General features: G+C 45.4%; 1 protein-coding gene across 3 annotated transcripts in view; it reads right to left on the bottom strand.

Moving 5' to 3' along the window:
• LOC137518157 (macrophage mannose receptor 1-like) overlaps positions 1-18,670 on the bottom strand; it is a 171,139-nt gene that overhangs the window by 113,656 nt on the left and 38,813 nt on the right. For all 3 annotated transcript variants that reach the window (XM_068235569.1, XM_068235571.1, XM_068235570.1), the window contains exon 3: positions 13,650-13,823. In XM_068235569.1, coding sequence (XP_068091670.1) covers positions 13,650-13,823 — 174 coding nt within the window. The remainder of the gene's footprint in view (positions 1-13,649; positions 13,824-18,670) is intronic.

Below are 18,670 nucleotides of genomic sequence, written 5' to 3'. Positions count from 1 at the left end.
CTCTAGCCTAGGTCAGTTTCATTTTGATGCCCCTGAGAGCCACATATTTTTTTTTTATTTTTTTGCAGGAAAGTTCCACAGCAGTAAAGTAAGAAAGTTTATTGAGATAGTAATGGACAGCTGAAGCGAGAAGGATTTGGAGGCTGCCATATTTATTTCCTTTTAAGCAACACCAGTTGTCTGGCTGTCCTACTGATCATCTTCCTCTATGACTTTTAGCCACAGACCCTGGTCAAGCATGCAGCAGATCAGAAAATTATCAAAAGACATGAAAAGATTAGCTGCATGCTTGTTTCTGGTGTTATTCAGACACTACTGCATCCAAATAGACCAGCAGGGCTGCCAGGCAACTGGTATTGTTTAAAAGGAAATAAATCTGTCAGCCTACCTATTCTTCTCACTCTAGTTGTCCTTTAAAGAGAAGCTTTCAGAATATATATTTTTCAATGAAAAGTTATTTAGTTAAAGCGGACCAAAACCCTTAAGGACCAGAGACTGCTGGTACAGAAACGGCGGAATCCCGACGGATAACGACAAATCGCCGCACATACCCGCCGCAATCGCCGTCACCGGCGCACGTCAGGAACCTGGGCCACCCACTCTGCTGTCTGACTGTCACTCGGCACGTGGCACGTGGCCCTTGGCACTTGGAACGTGTAACGCGGCACTTGGCACGTGGCCCTCGGCACTTGGCACTTGGCACGTGGCCCTTGGAACTTGGCACGTGGCACTTTGGGTGCCAGGGCTTCGGCTGGGAGCCCTCTGATTGGCTCAATGAGATCAGGTGGGGCTGGCCAGGGTTCCCTTCTGTGATTGGTTGCTAGGGCTTCTGCTGGGAGCCCTCTGATTGGCTCAATGACATCCTGGACATCATCTACTTAGTTACAGTATCTCAATAGTCGGATTTCTGCGGATGTCCGCGGATATACGGGTATGCGACCAAATATCCGCACAGAAATCCGGAATCCGAATTGGATAGCTGAAAAAAGGTCGGATATCCAGGTTACCCGGATATCCGGAATCTGGATGAGCAGCACTGCTCCTGGCCAGAAAGCTGACATTCTACCCTCTGTCGGCCATCGTAGCCTGTTATTGCCAATGTGAATTCCCCGACACGTTGTCTGTATGATAAGATTCACTGGAGCCCCAAATCAGCCGAGTTCCGGCAGGTAGCCCCGCTGCAGAAAAAGGCCTCTGCCTTTTCTATATTCGATACATAAAAGGCCAGGGTCATTTTCTAAAAGAGGACAGAGTTATGCAATGGAACCTTGTGAATCATATTAAACAAACAATGTGCTGGGGGGGCATTCTAACTTTTAAGCATTACCTCTGTGTTTTTTATGTACACCAAAGATGCGTTTGAAACTTAGGATATAGCTGTAGAGTAGCTGTTAAAGCAAACCTGAAGTGGGAAAAAACTTATGATATAATGAATTGTAGGTGTTGTATGGATAAAGAATAGAACATTAGTAGCAAAGAAAAGAGTCTCATATTTTAATTTTCATTTATATAGCTTTTTATATAACATTGCATCATTCTGTCACAGCTGCAGTTTTAAAAGCACACTCTGGGCTTGATTCACAAAAGGGTGCTAACACATAGCTCGGCCGTGCTATGTAGTTAGCACGCCATGTGATGCACGTGAAAGTTTGCGCGCGTAAACCCACGTGCACATAAAGGTTTGTGCGCATACACCCCACGCAGGCGTTAGCACGGAAGTGCTAAACTTTTCACGTGAAAACATGCGTGCATAATGGTTTGCACGTGCGTTTGCACGCGAAAAGCTTTTACACGTGCTAACTGTGTTAGCACCCTTTTGTGAATCTAGTCACCTGTGTTTTAATCCATAAAACAGAGCAAAAATAATGATCCCTTGAACATTTCTGCAGCAAAACCTTATCTCAAGCTGTCTCTCACCAGGGGCGTAGCAATAGGGGGTGCAGAGGTTGCGACCGCACTGGGGCCCTGGGGCCAGAGGGGCCCCAAAGGGCCCTCCCTCGACTACAGTATTAATTCTCTATTGATCCTGTGCTCATAATAATGACTTCTATAGATGCTTTGAATAGTGGTAATCATTAACCACTTGAGGACCGTGGGCTTTACCCCCCTTAAGGACCAGGCACTTTTTTTCCGTTCAGACCACTGCAGCTTTCACGGTTTATTGCTCGCTCATACAACCTACCACCTAAATGAATTTTGGCTCCTTTTCTTGTCAATAATAAAGCTTTATTTTGGTTCTATTTGATTGCTGCTGCGATTTTTACTTTTTATTATATTCATCAAAAAAGACATGAATTTTGTCAAAAAAAATATTTTTTTTTTTTTCTGTGCTGACATTTTTCAAATAAAGTAAAATTTCTGTATACATGCAGCACGAAAAATGTGGACAAACATGTTTTTGATTAAAAAAAAAGCCCATTCAGCCTATTTTTATTGGTTTGGGTAAAAGTTATAGCGTTTACAAACTATGGTGCAAAAAGTGAATTTTCCCATTTTCCAGCAACTCTGACTTTTCTGAGCACCCGTCATGTTTCATGAGGGGCTAGAATTCCAGGATAGTATAAATACCCCCCAAATGACCCCATTTTGGAAAGAACACATCCCAAAGTATTCACTGAGAGGCTTAGTGAGTTCATAGAAAATATTATTTTTTTGTCACAAGTAAGCGGTATATGACACTTTGTGACAAAAAACAAAAAGTTTCCATTTCTTCTAACTTGCGACAAAAAAAAATGAAATCTGCCACGGACTCACCATGCCCCTCTCTGAATACCTTGGGGTGTCTACTTTCCAAAATGGGGTCATTTGTGGGGTGTGTTTACTGTCCTGACATTTTGGGGGTGCTAAATTGTAAGCACCCCTGTAAAGCCTAAAGGTGCTCATTGGACTTTGGGCCCCTTAGCGCAGTTAGGCTGCAAAAAAGTGCCACACATGTGGTATTGCCGTACTCAGGAGAAGTAGTATAATGTGCTTTGGGGTGTATTTTTACACATACCCATGCTGGGTGGGAGAAATATTTCTGTAAATGACAATTGTTTGATTGTTTTTACACACAATTGTCCATTTACAGAGATATTTCTCCCACTCAGCATGGGTATGTGTAAAAATACACCCCAAAACACATTATACTACTTCTCCTGAGTACTGCGATACCACATGTGTGGCACTTTTTTGCACCCTAACTGCGCTAAGGGGCCCAAAGTCCAATGAGTACCTTTAGGATTTCACAGGTCATTTTTGTTTCAAGACGACTCCTCACGGTTTAGGGCCCCTAAAATGCCAGGGCAGTATAGGAACCCCACTAATGACCACATTTTAGAAAGAAGACACCCCAAGGTATTCTGTTAGGAGTATGGTGAGTTCATAGAAGATTTTATTTTTTTGTCACAAGTTAGCGGAAATTGATTTTAATTGTTTTTTTTTCACAAAGTGTCATTTTCCGCTAACTTGTGACAAAAAATAAAATCTTCTATGAACTCACCATACTCCTAACGGAATACCTTTGGGTGTCTTCTTTCTAGAATGGGGTCATTTGTGGGGTTCCTATACTGCCCTGGCATTTTAGGGGCCCTAAACCGTGAGGAGTAGTCTTGAAACCAAATGTCGCAAAATGACCTGTGAAATCCTAAAGGTACTCATTGGACTTTGGGCCCCTTAGCGTACTTAGGGTATAAAAAAGTGCCACACATGTGGTACCGCCGTAATCAGGAGAAGTAGTATAATGTGTTTTGGGGTGTATTTTTACACATACCCATGCTGGGTGGGAGAAATATCTTGGTAAATGCCAATTGTTTGATTTTTTTTACACACAATTGTCAATTTACAGAGAGATTTCTCCCACCCAGCATGGGTATGTGTAAAAATACACCCCAAAACACATTATACTACTTTTCCTGAGTACCACATGTGTGACACTTTTTTGCAGCCTTGGTGCGCTAAGGGGCCCAACGTCCTATTCACAGGTCATTTTGAGGCATTTGTTTTCTAGACTACTCCTCACGGTTTAGGGCCTCTAAAATGCCAGGGCAGTATAGGAACCCCACAAGTGACCCCATTTTAGAAAGAAGACACCCCAAGGTATTCCGTTAGGTGTATGGTGAGTTCATAGAAGATTTTATTGTTTGTCACAAGTTAGTGAAAAATGACACTTTGTGAAAAAAAAACAAAAAACAATAAAAATCAATTTCCGCTAACTTTTGACAAAAAAATAAAATCTTCTATGAACTTGTCATACACCTAACAGAATACCTTGGGGTGTCTTTTTTTCTAAAATGGGGTCACTTGTGGGGTTCCTATACCGCCCTGGCATTTTACGGGCCCAAATCCGTGCGTAGTCTGGAAACCAAATGTCTCAAAATGACTGTTCAGGGGTATAAGCATCTGCAAATTTTGATGACAGGTGGTCTATGAGGGGGCGAATTTTGTGGAACCAGTCATAAGCAGGGTGGCCTTTTAGATGACAGGTTGTATTGGGCCTGATCTGATGGATAGGAGTGCTAGGGGGTGACAGGAGGTGATTGATGGGTGTCTCAGGGGGTGGTTAGAGGGGAAAATAGATGCAATCAATGCACTGGGGAGGTGATCGGAAGGGGGTCTGAGAGGGATCTGAGGGTTTTGCCGAGTGATCAGGAGCCCACACGGGGCAAATTAGCGCCTGATCTGATGGGTAGGTGTGCTAGGGGGTGACAGGAGGTGATTGATGGGTGTCTCAAGGTGTGATTAGAGGGGGGAATAGATGCAAGTAATGCACTGGCGAGGTGATCAGGGCTTCGGTCTGAGGGCGTTCTGAGGGTGTGGGCGGGTGATTGAATGCCCTAGGGGCAGATAGGGGTCTAATCTGATAGGTAGCAGTGACAGGGGGTGATTGATGGGTAATTAGTGGGTGTTTAGGGTAGAGAACAGATGTAAACACTGCACTTGGGAGGTGATCGGACGTCGGATCTGCAGGCGATATATTGGTGTGGGTGGGTGATCAGATTGCCCGCAAGGGGCAGGTTAGGGGCTGATAGATGGGTGGCAGTGACAGGGGGTGATTGATGGGTGGCAGTGACAGGGGGTGATTGATGGGTGATTGACAGGTGATTGACAGGTGATCAGTGGGTTATTACAGGGAAGAACAGATGTAAATATTGCACTGATGAATTGATAAGGGGGGATCTGAGGGCAATCTGAGCGTGTAGGCGGGTGATTGGGTGCCCGCAAGGGGCAGATTAGGGTCTGATCTGATGGGTAACAGTGACAGGTGGTGATAGGGGTTGATTGATGGGTGATTGATGGGTAATTAGTGGGCGTTTAGGGTAGAGAACAGATGTAAACACTGCACTTGGGAGGTGACCTGACGTCGGATCTGCGGGCGATCTATTGGTGTGGGTGGGTGATCAGATTGCCCGCAAGGGGCAGGTTAGGGGCTGATTGATGGGTGGCAGTGACAGGGGGTGATTGATGGGTGGCAGTGACAGGGGGTGATTGATGGGTGATTGACAGGTGATTGACAGGTGATCAGTGGGTTATTACAGGGAAGAACAGATGTAAATATTGCACTGGCGAATTGATAAGGGGGGGGGGGGTCTGATGGCAATCTGAGCGTGTAGGCAGGTGATTGGGTGCCCGCAAGGGGCAGATTAGGGTCTGATCTGATGGGTAACAGTGACAGGTGGTGATAGGGGGTGATTGATGGGTAATTAGTGGGTGTTTAGGGTAGAGAACAGATGTAAACACTGCACTTGGGAGGTCATCTGACGTCGGATCTGCGGGCGATCTATTGGTCTGGGTGGGCGATCAGGGCAGGTTAGGGGCTGATTGATGGGTGGCAGTGACAGGGGGTGATTGATAGGTGATTGATGGGTGATTGACAGGTGATTGATAGGTGATTGACAGGTGATCAGGGGGATAGATGCATACAGTACACGGGAGGGGGGGGATCTGGGGGGGGGGGGTCTGGGGAGAATCTGAGGGGTGGGGGGTGATCAGGAGGGAGCAGGGGGCAGTTTAGGGAATAAAAAAAAATAGCGTTGACAGATAGTGACAGGGAGTGATTGATGGGTGATTAGGGGGGTGATTGGGTGCAAACAGTGGTCTGGGGGGTGGGCAGGGGGGGGTCTGAGGGGTGCTGTGGGCGATCAGGGGGCAGGGGGGGGGAAATCAGTGTGTTTGTGTGCAGACTAGGGTGGCTGCAGCCTGCCCTGGTGGTCCCTCGGACACTGGGACACTAGGACCACCAGGGCAGGAGGCAGCCTGTATAATACACTTTGTATACATTACACAGTGTATTATACACTTTGTATGCAGCGATCTGGGTGCTAGTAACCCGCCGGCGCTTCCGACCGGCCGGCAGGTTACAGCGCGAGGGGGGCGGAGCCAGTCCCCGGCGGAGGATCGCGTCACGGATGACGCGATCGCTCCGCCCATGCCCGTACAAGGACCGCCGCCTCTGGGCATGAGCTGGTCCTTGCGGGATCCACTTTCCGGCCGCCCCTGTGCAGTGGGCGGTCGGTAAGTGGTTAACAAACTGCTCCCCATCCCCTTCTTGCACCTCTGGCACTGTAGTTGCCATTGGCAGGTTTTGGCCGTATAAATTGTTATGTATAGAGTGCATCAGGGCCCACAGCTCCTTAGCTTCGCCACTGTCTCTCACTGTTTCTTTGCTGTTTAAAGCGGTTTAAAACTCTGACAAAATTTTCAACAAAAATGTGTTTTCCTACTTTTTATAACCCATACAATTATCATATTTGCTTTTGTGCACAAGTATTATTATTCATTTAGACATTATAACTTCCCAAAGTTCAGTTAATTTATTTTTAAAGCTGCTGGTGCATTTTATTCATAACTGTTGTTATTCTGTTGTGAATGCTGCCAGCAGTGATTTCTGATCTGTGTTTCACCCCAGGACTCATCAGCTGAAGTCCTGCACAGCCAGAGAATGTTTACATAAATGTATCAAGTACAGAATGTTTACACAAGATAAGCTTAACAGCAGTTCGGATGTGGGTTCTCCCTGCAGAAGAAAGAGTCAGCCCTGTGATGTAACCCTTTGAATGCTGTTTTACTAAAAAAAAATGGTGTTAGTATATTATATGCTGTAAATAATCTTTTAGAGCAAAGAAGAAATTCTGGGTGATATTCCGCTTTAAGTGCTTCAGAAAACAGGACTGGGTCAAAGAGCTCAGAGAAGTTCTTTTGCAAAGATAACAACTGAAGGTTGTTTTTTTTAACTCTTCCTGTACTGGAAACTAGTATGAGACTCTTTTCTTTAGCTACTAATGTTCTATTTCTTAGCTGTACTACCGTATACATACAATTCAATATATCATAAGTTTATTTTAGCTCCAGGTTTGCTTAAAGAAAAGCTTTGCATATCAACCACCACGCTACATGTCACCCCAGGTGTCCATTTATGCTGTACTGTTTTACCTCCAGCATTCTGCCTCCTTGCCATGATAGCGGTGACCTTCACAGATCAAGGTCATATGATATGCGGAGCATTGATGATTTTAATCTGTATTGCCTGGTGTGACTGTATTTTATGTCACTTGATGCCCAGCTAAAGTGCTTTACTGTCCGTTAGGAAAGGAGAAGCCTGCGGAGGGCAAAATGACCATCAGTTATCAGAATCTGGTTGGGGAAGGGGAAGAAAGGAAACCCACTGTGACTTCTCTGACATGTGAAATGGTTTCTTGTGCTACGCCTATTGTTTGGCATGACCCCCTTTCCTGCAATGTAATCCGGAGTGAGGAGCGCGCTATCAGGAGCACAGGAAAGAGGAAGCAACTCACTTTTTAAATGGTTTGCATAGTGCTGTGCTCAGGTCCTCAGGTCATTTCCTCCAGCAGCATAAAATCCAGCTCTTCTATGAGAGGTCAGTTCATCACACTGTCAGACACCTCCAGTTTTATACAGATGGGCAGTTTATGTCCAGCACAATATTTGAACGCTTAAGCTCAGAACAGGTTTAGGTGCTTTCAGTTTTGCATCAGTTTAACCACTCATAACTTTTAAACTTTAAAGAGGCACTATAATGATAACAGAATGTAGTAAATTATTCAGGATACCAACTTTTACAATAATGTTCCAGGCAGGGGAGTAACTCTCACTCCCAAGAGGGAGAAGCCTGGGGGAGGGGGCCCACACAGGGCCGTTTTTGTGGGCAGGGTGCAGTGCAGGAGTGGGGAGCAGCGGACACACATAGCTGCAGGGAGGAGGGCAAGACCAAGGGCTTGATTCACTAACCGGCGCTAAGTGTTAGCACCGTGTTAGCGCCAGAGTAAAAAAGTTTTCCGGCGCTAAGCTGGTTAGTGTGCCTTATCTGAGTTAGTGTGCCTTATCTAAGGTTAGTGTGCCTTATCTGAGTTAGTGTGCCTTAAGTAGCTTTGTGCACACTAAATAGCTTTGTGCACACTAAAAGATGCACAAAGCTACATCACACACTGCAGATAAGGCACACTAACCTCAAATAAGGCACACTAACCTCAGATAAGGCACACTAACCTCAGATAAGGCACACTAACCTCAGATAAGGTTAGCGCTGTAGTTTGTGCCCACTAAGTGATAAGGTACACTAACTGGCTTAGCGCCGGTTAGTGAATCAAGCCCCAGGGGTACAGCTAGAGTTTTGGTGGCCCCAAGCAGGCCATAACTTGAGGCCCTCCCAACCCCTTCCATGAATGGACTGGCACAAAAATGGGTGTGGCCCCACCATTGAAAGCGCTGTGGTAAAAAAGTGGGCTTGGCCAAAACATGATTGGAGCCAAATACTACCAAAATACAGGTAGTCCCCAAATAATATATGAGATAGGGTACAGGTGGTGCCCTCAGTATAGATACCGAGCTATAGGTGCTACAGTATAGATAGCCAGGTACATGTGGTGCCCTCAGTATAGGTAGCAAGCTATAGGTGCTGCTGCATAGGTATCCAGTTACATGTGGTGCCCTCACTATAGGTAGCAAGCTATAGGTGCTGCAGTATAGGTAGCCAGGTACAGGTGGTGCCCCAGTATAGGTAGTGTAAACATGCTATAATTAAGAACACCTGAAGTGAGAAGGATATGGGCGATGGCCATACTTTTTATTATTGATATTATTTCGTCAATCCATCATATTACAAAGCTCAAAATGCTTTTCTGATTGAGTTTTTCCTGGATCTGCTATCATATCTACTGTTAAACATGGCGGAGGCTTGGTTATGCTGTGACGTAAAGTAGATTACATTAAGAGCTTTACTATGTAAAATATTAGATAAGGCATGAGTACTGTAGAAATGTAATAATATAAAGAAGACAATCAATGGAATGCAACTTACTCCATCACAACAACACTAGTAGGCTGCTGACTTTTATATGGTGAAATTACTGTAATTCCAAATAGAAATGTTGCTGATACAAAGGATATGTGAATGGAAAGCGATCAGGACCCCGTGATGACAGAAACATTGTCAGAGGTTAATGATCAGAGCAGATGTTTGGTGTTGTGATAGTAAGCTAAATGTACCTTGCCTAAAATAACAATTATATCACAAAACAAGTACCAGCACAATTCTCCCCCCTCAACAAGAGATTTTTTTAATTTCCTGTTTCAGAGAACTTTTGGAAACAAACACAGACCATCCTTCCTCTTTCCTTTAAAAGATACAGATAATAATGCAGATCTTGCTGACAATCAACATGAATAAAAATTGTTTATTAAATATTTCATTAAAATAGTTCCATCTTCATCTGTGCTGAAAACCGAGTTGCATTTAGAGGGATGCTGGGACTCCCTCTCTGCTCTTGTTACCTACAGATATTCAGCTAGAGGAAGCCGGACGTGACGCGCCCAATTTAAATGCTACACTGGAGACCATTTTTTCTATAGAGAGGTGGAAAGGGCAGGGAATTGTGGGGTTGTATACAGGGCCAGGCCGAGGCATAGGCTGGAGAGGCCCCAGCCTCAGGGCACAGTGTAGGAGGGGGCCATAATTCATTCAGCTGTCATTCCTAATTGTGTTTGAAGCAGAAAGAAATAAGAAAAGGAGATACATGGAAGTGACTACAAGCCAGATAACTAGAGATTAATGTGTTGGGGGCCCTGGGGTGCCTCTTAGTCTAATAGCAATCAGTGTGTGACGGCTGGGGTGGAGGGCTGAAGGGGCGCACTTTGGTGTCTCAGCCTTGGGTGCTGGAGGACCTTGTCCCGGCTCTGGTTGTATACCATAGTGATTAGTCAGGTGGAGGTCAGTCTTGCCTACAGGCATACAACTGCCCACTGAACATCTTTTGGGAACTTAAAACATAACAATCAACCTAAAAAATATCAGTCAATGCTGGACGGGCTATTGGAGCACAACAAGGGTGAAGAGGCACCCAAGATAGGATAAAACTAAGTTAAAAAAATAAAATAAAATTGAAAAATGTAGAGGTGGTACATGCCCACTTCATCAGACCAATAACAGTGCCGATGTTTAACAAACTGCAAAGCTCAGAGGGCTCCGATGGGCACTGTTATTGGCCTGACGAAGTGAGCGTGCACCCCCGAAACGCGTTGCCTGTGCAAATAAAAATGTACCTTTTCCCAATTGGTTGTGTAATCTTGAGAGGTAAACCACCTCTAACTTTTTGGATTTTATTTTGTTTGTTTTTTTTAACTTGATTTTATCCTATCCTGGGCACCTCTTCACCCTTGTGCTAGTTCACCTCCCATTCCTTCCAGAAAGGGGAGGAAGTTACAGTCTACAGTGGTTTTGCCACTGGTAGTACTAGTTCCTTTTCTTTTAAAGAGTGCGACCACCCTGCATCCAGTCACCCCTAGAGGTACTTAAAGTGAACCTTAAGTGAAAAAAAATGAGTTCTACTCACCTGGGGCTTTCCTCAGCCCCCTGCAGCTGATCGGTGCCCTCGGCGTGTCTCTCCGATCCTCCTGGTCCCGCAGGCGACCACTTCCGGTTTCGCCGTCAGGACCCGACAGGCTGGGAACGCGAGTGATTCTTCGCGTTCCCAGCAACAATAGCTCCCTCTATGTTGCTATAGCAGCATAGAGAGCTGCTTGGGAATGCGAAGAATCACTCGCGTTCCCAGCCTGTCGGGTCCTGACGGCGAAACCGGAAGTGGTCGCCGGGGAGACCAGGAGGATCGGAGAGTCACGCCGAGGGCACCGATCAGCTGCAGGGGGCTGAGGGAAGCCCCAGGTGAGTAGAACTCGTTTTTTTTTCACTTAAAGGAATACTTAGGTCAAAATAAAAAAAATATTTTTACTAACCTGGGGCATCCTTCAGCCCCCTGAAGCTGTATGGTGCCCTCGCAGCCTGGCTCAGATCCACCTGTCCCCGCCGGCGGCTACTTCTGGGTTCGGTGACAGCTGCCGACAGGCTGGGAACGCGAGTGATTCTCCGCGTTCCCAGCTGCTATATCACCCTCTATGCTGCTATGTCGGCGGCTGTCGCCGAACCCGGAAGTAGCCGCCGGCGGGGACAGGAGGATCTGAGCCAGGCTGCGAGGGCACCATACAGCTTCAGGGGGCTGAGGGATGCCCCAGGTGAGTAAAAATCATTTTTTTATTTTGACTTAAGTATTCCTTTAAGTTCGGTGGAGAGAACTGCAGACGCATCCAAAGCTTAGATAGATACATTTAACTAAACAGAATGTAACAACTGTGGAATGTGACTCACTCTCTCTGACTGTGCAGGAGCTGGAGGACAGCCAAAGAGTGTGTAACATTCCTCACTTGTTACATTCTGTTTAGTTAAATGTATCTATCTAAGCTTCGGCTGCGGGGAGCAGTTCTCTCCACAGAACTTTAAAGCTCTGTGTGTAACCCTTCCAATGCTGGTCTAGTAAAAAAAAAATGCTGGTTGCAACTTGCATATAATATGATGTAAATAATGTTTTAGAGCAAAGTTGAAATGCAGGGTTATATTCCGCTTTAAGTGGTGACGGGTTTATGTTCTCCACCTGTTTCATACAGTTGGTTGCCCCACCTTTGTGAGTATACTTTCTATTGAAAGTTTTCTCTTAAAAAAAAACCAAGTGACATATTGCGCTATTTGGCTCCAATAGACCCTTTCCCCCAATGTGCAATAAATATCTTTTCTTGTAGTTGTATGACTAGCTCATTCTTCTAGAGAGGTAGGTTAACTTATCACTCCTGATTTTAATATTTTAATGTATTTATTATATTGGGTGCCTCCTCCCAATAGCTCTTATAATTTACACCCTAGCCCTAAGGTTGTATTTTTTTGTTACGACCCCTGTTTGAGGGGCTGTCTTTTAGAAGGATGGTCAAAAAAAATCATATTTCTGATTCCGTGGAAATCCTAATATCCATCAATGCCGATTACAGATTCCATGGATTTCAGATTTCCGTTTTCTGATTTTTAAGTTCCGGTTTCCGAGCAGTATTTTTTTTGTGTGTCTTTTTTTACGTTCTCAGAGTGGACTCTGCATTCCCTGCTTGGTCTAATGCTTCTGAGTTCTGTGATATTTCTCAGCCTCAGGGTCTTCCCTAATTATCCTGCCTTCTCATTATGGGCCTGGTTCAATTCACTTTTTCTCCTAAGTTTTCTCCTAGGTGATATTTTCACACCGTGGGCCTGATTCACAAAGCGGTGCTAACTGTTAGCATGGCCGTTTTAATTTCCGCACGAAAACTTTATCGTTTTGCGTGGAAATTCGCGAACGCGCGCAATGCGAAAATTCGCGCGAAAACGGCCGTGCTAACAGTTAGCACTTTTTTGTGAATCAAGCCCCTTATCAATAAAATGCTTGTTAAAGTGTACCTGAAGGGAAAAAAGTGTCCCCAGTGGGTACTTATGACGTGAGGGAATCCAGCACTGGCTGCCCCAAAATTTCCCTTGTCGCCGCTTGTTGGGTGCCTCATGCAGGCACAGTATCAACCTCCGCGGAAATAGCCAGGCCTGAACAGGTCCACTCTACTGTGCAGGTCTGAGGCATCTGCACCTGTGCAATAGAGTGGACCCGATTGGGCTCAGCTACTTCTGAAGGAGCTCGTGCGGAAAGCATTTACTACGCATCAGCCAAAGGTAAATGTTATTGTCTATGAATGTTACGGCTGCCAGCACTGGATTGGGCTGATGGAGGGAGACGGAGGAAGCCTCATCAGGATATGGAGAAGTCCCCCTCCTGAGGTAATTATTTACTTTTTTTCCTTCTTTCAATGTTACCGGTGTCCTTTAAGCCCACAGCAAGCAAGAACATACTCAGAATAATTTTAACAGTACTTTTTCGCCTACTTTTTGATTCTTTTTTTCAGTTGCAGAGCACTTAAAAGTTATTTTAAATAAAAAAAGAAAAATTATCTCCTATGAGAAAAGTGAATTGGATTTGACCCAATGTTGCATATTGGATTTGGCCCAATGTTGTATTATACAACTTGTATATTACCCCACCCTCTTGTTCCCTCTCTATTCCTTTACATTGTAAGCTTGCAAAGGCAGGGCTCTCTCCCCCTTTTGTGTCTTGCTATACATTTTGTTCATCATATTACATTGGTCACTGGAATCACAATGTCTACCAATTATGTATTTTGTACCAACATCTAATGTGTACATACCATTGCCTTTATTATTATATACCCATTGTTTGTTTCTTATGCTGTAGAGAGCCACGGAATATGTTGGCGCTTTATAAATCAATAAAAATAATAACAATGTCTACAAGACTTACATGTAGTTGGACAGAATCCATATTGCTTTTCTGTGTCGTATTCTTTTGTTGTAGAGCACCAGATTCTCCCATCGGATCTTCCCACAACCGTGCAGTCCGCATACCATTTGGAGTCAAACTTGAAGGGGAAGACGCAGGGCTGGCCATTAGCATTTCCTTTCAATGTGTATATGTCTGTGACAAAAATTGAACAATCACAGCAGTTATCAAATGAGAAGTATTCTATATGCATAACCTACTCACTAACCAAGGCCAGGAAGTTGAAGGTGTCTTAGCAAATCAAAGACACTAGCTGCCAATTAACACAGCTGGTAGAATAGCAACTAGTGGCTTTTTAATTTACTAGCATGGCTTTTGCATCCTGGGTCAGTAGAGATTTGTTAGGAGACTTTCCTACTTATCCCTACCCTTTAATACAAACACATAGCTCCCAACTGTCCCACTTTTGGAAGGACAGTCCCTCTTTGGGAGCCCTGTCCCTCTGTCCCTCTTTCCTCCTCATTTCCCTCTTTCAGGACTTTTTCCCTCTTTCTATGTAAATATATATATATTTCTCTACTAAAAAATGTGTTTGATTGACTGTAGACTTTATCCCCATCCTTTAAATTGATATGTTACTAATTTTAAAATGTTTAATTAAAAAATAAAATTGAATTAAAAACAACATATTTTTCTTAAGAAATCTTTATGTGTGGCTAGGGGTGTGACAGGGGGTGTGATCAGGGGTGTGGCAGGGGCATGGCTTAAGTGTCCCTTTTTCTCATCTCTAAAAGTTGGGAGGTATGCAAAAAGACTTTCTTGAAGCATACCTGAGGGGGACCTTGAGTCAAAAAACACAAACTTACCTGAGAAGAGGGAAGCCTCTGTATCCTGTAGACATCTGCTGCTCTTTCAGACATCCATTGCCGCCTGTGAGCCCCCAAAAGGAATCTGACAAGAGCTTGTCAGATTAAAGACTGGGCCATGCCTCTCCTCATGCTGGAGTGTGGCCATGCTTAGCCTGTGTTAGTATGGCTGTGCCTGCGCAGTAAGCTGGAGCTTCTCATGCATGAGGGCTTCATGCTACTGCGCAGGCGCAGCTATGTTCATGCGAGTGCAGCAAGGCTACACTCGTGCATGAAGAGGACCACGACCCGAATCTTCCAGAAGGTCCTCGTGAGTGGCGGCAGCAGCAAGGAGGACATGAGAAGCCTCTACAGCATCCAGAGGCTTTCCTGTGCTTAGGTAAGTACCTTATATACTCACGTATAAGCCTAAATTTTCAGCACAACAAATGTGCTGAATAGTTACCCCTTCGGCTTATATGCGAGTCAGTGGAGCATAACGGATGGTGGAGCAGGTTTGTTACTGGCAGAGGAGCGTAAGGATTGTGCACTAGGGATCCTGCTTACCAGCTGGCTCCCTGCTGTTTATGTGCCCCCCATTCCTTGCAACATGGTGTGCAGGGTTTGCTGCTCAAGCCCACCTGTGTCCCCTGGCTTGTGGAGTGTTCCGCAATGTGTCAGCAGTGCAATAATCAAAGGTTCTTCCTGGTGGCAATTGCTGTGTCTCATATCTATGACGCCATCTAGTGGAGTCTTGAGACACAGTTGTATCATCCTTGCGGGCGGCACATCTGTCTATGGGGAGGGGGGATGACTTGTACTGTGGCCACATCTGGCTACTGTCGAGGAGGCTATACTGAGGAGGAGGCTTATACAAGAGTCGATCACTTTTTCATGGTTTCTAAGGGAAAAGTGGGTACCTCGGATTATAAGTAGAGTTGGGCCAAACGGTTCGCCTGCGAACGGTTCCATGCGAACTTCCGTGGTCCGCGTCCCGCAGGCGAACGTTTGCGGAAGTTCGGTTCGCCCCATAATGCACCATGGAGGGTCAACTTTGACCCTCTACATCACAGTCAGCAGGCCCAGTGTAGCCAATTAGGCTACACTAGCCCCTGGAGCCCCACCCCCTTATATAAGGCAGGCAGCGGCGGCCATTACGGTCACTCGTGTGCCTGCATTAGTGAGAGTAGGGCGAGCTGCTGCAGACTGTCTCTCATAGGGAAAGATTAGTTAGGCTTAGCTTGTTCCTGGCTGCATACCTGTTCTGTTCAGTGAGCCCACTGCATACCTGTTCAGTGAACCTGCCACTGCATACCTGTTCTGTGAACCCACCACTGCATACCTGTACTGTGAACCCACCACTGCATACCTGTTCAGTGAACCCACCACTGCATACCTGATCAGTGAACCCACCACTGCATACCTGTTCAGTGAACCCACCACTGCATACCTGTTGTGTTCAGTGAACCCGCCACTGCATACCTGTTCTGTTCAGTGGACCCGCCACTGTATACCTGTTCAGTGAACCCGCCACTGCATACCTGTTGTGTTCAGTGAACCTGCCACTGCATACCTGTTCTGTGAACCCGCCACTTAGAGATGAGCGTAATGACCTAATTACGATTTTGCGAAATTTCGCGTAATTAGTGTAATTACGATTATGGCCATAAGTACATAATCGTAATGAAGAACGATTTCGCGAAATTTCGCGTAAGCGTAATTTTCGCGTAATTTTCGCATTACAGTCGTATCATGCCGTAATTTCGCATTAAACGCTACCGTAATTTCGCGTTAAACCGTAACGCTCCGTATAATATAAAAAAGCCGCCGACTTTAAGGGTTAATAGCAAAGCCCCCTTAAATGCTAAGAGCCTCAAATTTGGAGAATATATTAAGGAGATCAGGAGGAATAAGAGGAAAAAATTTTTTTTCAAAAAGACCTTATAGTTTTTGAGAAAATCGATGTTAAAGTTTCAAAGGAAAAATGTAAACATTTAAAAACCCGCCGACTTTAACGGTTAATAGCAAAGCCTGCTTAAAGTTTAGGAACACCAAATTCCCAGGGTATATTAAGGGGATCAGTGGGAATAAGAGGAAAAAAATGTTTTCAAAAAGACCTTATAGTTTTTGAGAAAATCGATTTTTAAGTTTCAAGGGCGAAAATGTCTTTTAAATGCGGAAAATAACAGTTTTTTTTGCACAGGTAACAATAGTGTATTATTTTCATAGATTCCCCCAAGTGGGAAGAGTTTTACTTACTTCGTTCTGAGTGTGGAAAATATAAAAAAAAACCGACGTGGGGTCCCCCCTCCCAGACCTCTTTAACCCCTTGTCCCCCATGCAGGCTGGGATAGCCAGAATGCGGAGCACCGGCCGCGTGGGGCTCCGCACCCTGACTATACCAGCCCGCATGGTCCATGGATTGGGGGGTCTCGGAAGGGGAGGGGCAGCCAAGCTTTCCCCTCCCCCTCCGAGCCCTTGTCCAATCCAAGGACAAGGGGCTCTTCTCCACCTCCGATGGGCGGTGGAGGTGGAGGCCGCGATTTCCTGGGTGGGGGGTTCATGGTGGAATCTGGGAGTCCCCTTTAAAAAGGGGTCCCCCAGATGCCCACCCCCCTCCCAGGAGAAATGAGTATAGAGGTACTTGTAGTACCCCTTACCCATTTCCTTTAAGAGTTAAAAGTAAATAAACACACAAACACATAGAAAAAGTATTTTAATTGAACAAAAAACATAACCACGAAAAAAGTCCTTTAATATTCTTAATTAACCATTAATACTTACCTGTCCCTTTAAATAAATGATCCCACGCAATATCCTCGGAAATGTTCTATCAGTTAAAATGTAACAAAGTTATTACAATATAACAACTTTGTTACATTGTAACTACGCCGCACCCGACGTCACTCACCGCCGCCGCCGCCGCCGCGTCTGCGCTGCAGGACCCGACAGAGCTCTGAGCTATAGCTCAGAGCTCTCGAAAGCATCTTTGTATTTGGGCTCCAAGGAGCCTTATTGGTCCTTAGCAGACCAATGGGGTTCCTTCTGATTTGAAGGAACCCCATTGGTCTGCTAAGGACCAATGGGGCTCCTTGGAGCCCAAATACAAAGATGCTTCTCAGAGCTCTGAGCTATATAGCTCAGAGCTCTGTCGGGTCCGTGCAGGACGCTAAGTCCCCGCCGGCTCCGCTGCCCTCCCCGCCTCTCCCACATGTCACCCACATGTCACCCACATGTGGGTGACATGTGGGTGACAGATGTGGGCGGGGTGGACAGCGGGAGCTGCGGGGACTTAGCGTCCTGCACGGACGCGTATGCGGCGGCTGAGCGGCGAGTGGCGTCGGGTGCGGCGTAGTTACAATGTAACAAAGTTGTTACATAATAACTTTGTTACATTGTAACTGATAGAACATTTCCGAGGATATTGCGTGGGATCATTTATTTAAAGGGACAGGTAAGTATTAATGGTTAATTAAGAATATTAAAGGACTTTTTTCGTGGTTATGTTTTTTGTTCAATTAAAATACTTTTTCTATGTGTTTGTGTGTTTATTTACTTTTAACTCTTAAAGGAAATGGGTAAGGGGTACTACAAGTACCTCTATACTCATTTCTCCTGGGAGGGGGGTGGGCATCTAGGGGACCCCTTTTTAAAGGGGACTCCCAGATTCCACCATGAACCCCCCACCCAGGAAATCGCGGCCTCCACCTCCACCGCCCATCGGAGGTGGAGAAGAGCCCCTTGTCCTTGGATTGGACAAGGGCTCGGAGGGGGAGGGGAAAGCTTGGCTGCCCCTCCCCTTCCGAGACCCCCCAATCCATGGACCATGCGGGCTGGTATAGTCAGGGTGCGGAGCCCCACGCGGCCGGTGCTCCGCATTCTGGCTATCCCAGCCTGCATGGGGGACAAGGGGTTAAAGAGGTCTGGGAGGGGGGACCCCACGTCGTTTTTTTTTTATATTTCCCACACTCAGAACGAAGTAAGTAAAACTCTTCCCACTTGGGGGAATCTATGAAAATAATACACTATTGTTACCTGTGCAAAAAAAACTGACATTTTCCGCATTTAAAAGACATTTTTGCCCTTGAAACTTAAAAATCGATTTTCTCAAAAACTATAAGGTGTTTTTGAAAAAAAATTTTTTCCTCTTATTCCCACTGATCCCCTTAATATACCCTAGGAATTTGGTGTTCCTAA

The sequence above is a fragment of the Hyperolius riggenbachi genome, chromosome 5, assembly GCF_040937935.1.
Source record: "Hyperolius riggenbachi isolate aHypRig1 chromosome 5, aHypRig1.pri, whole genome shotgun sequence".
Taxonomy (NCBI): Eukaryota; Metazoa; Chordata; class Amphibia; order Anura; family Hyperoliidae; genus Hyperolius; species Hyperolius riggenbachi.
Note: the sequence above shows the minus strand (reverse complement) of the source record. Positions and strands in the feature narration are given on the sequence as shown.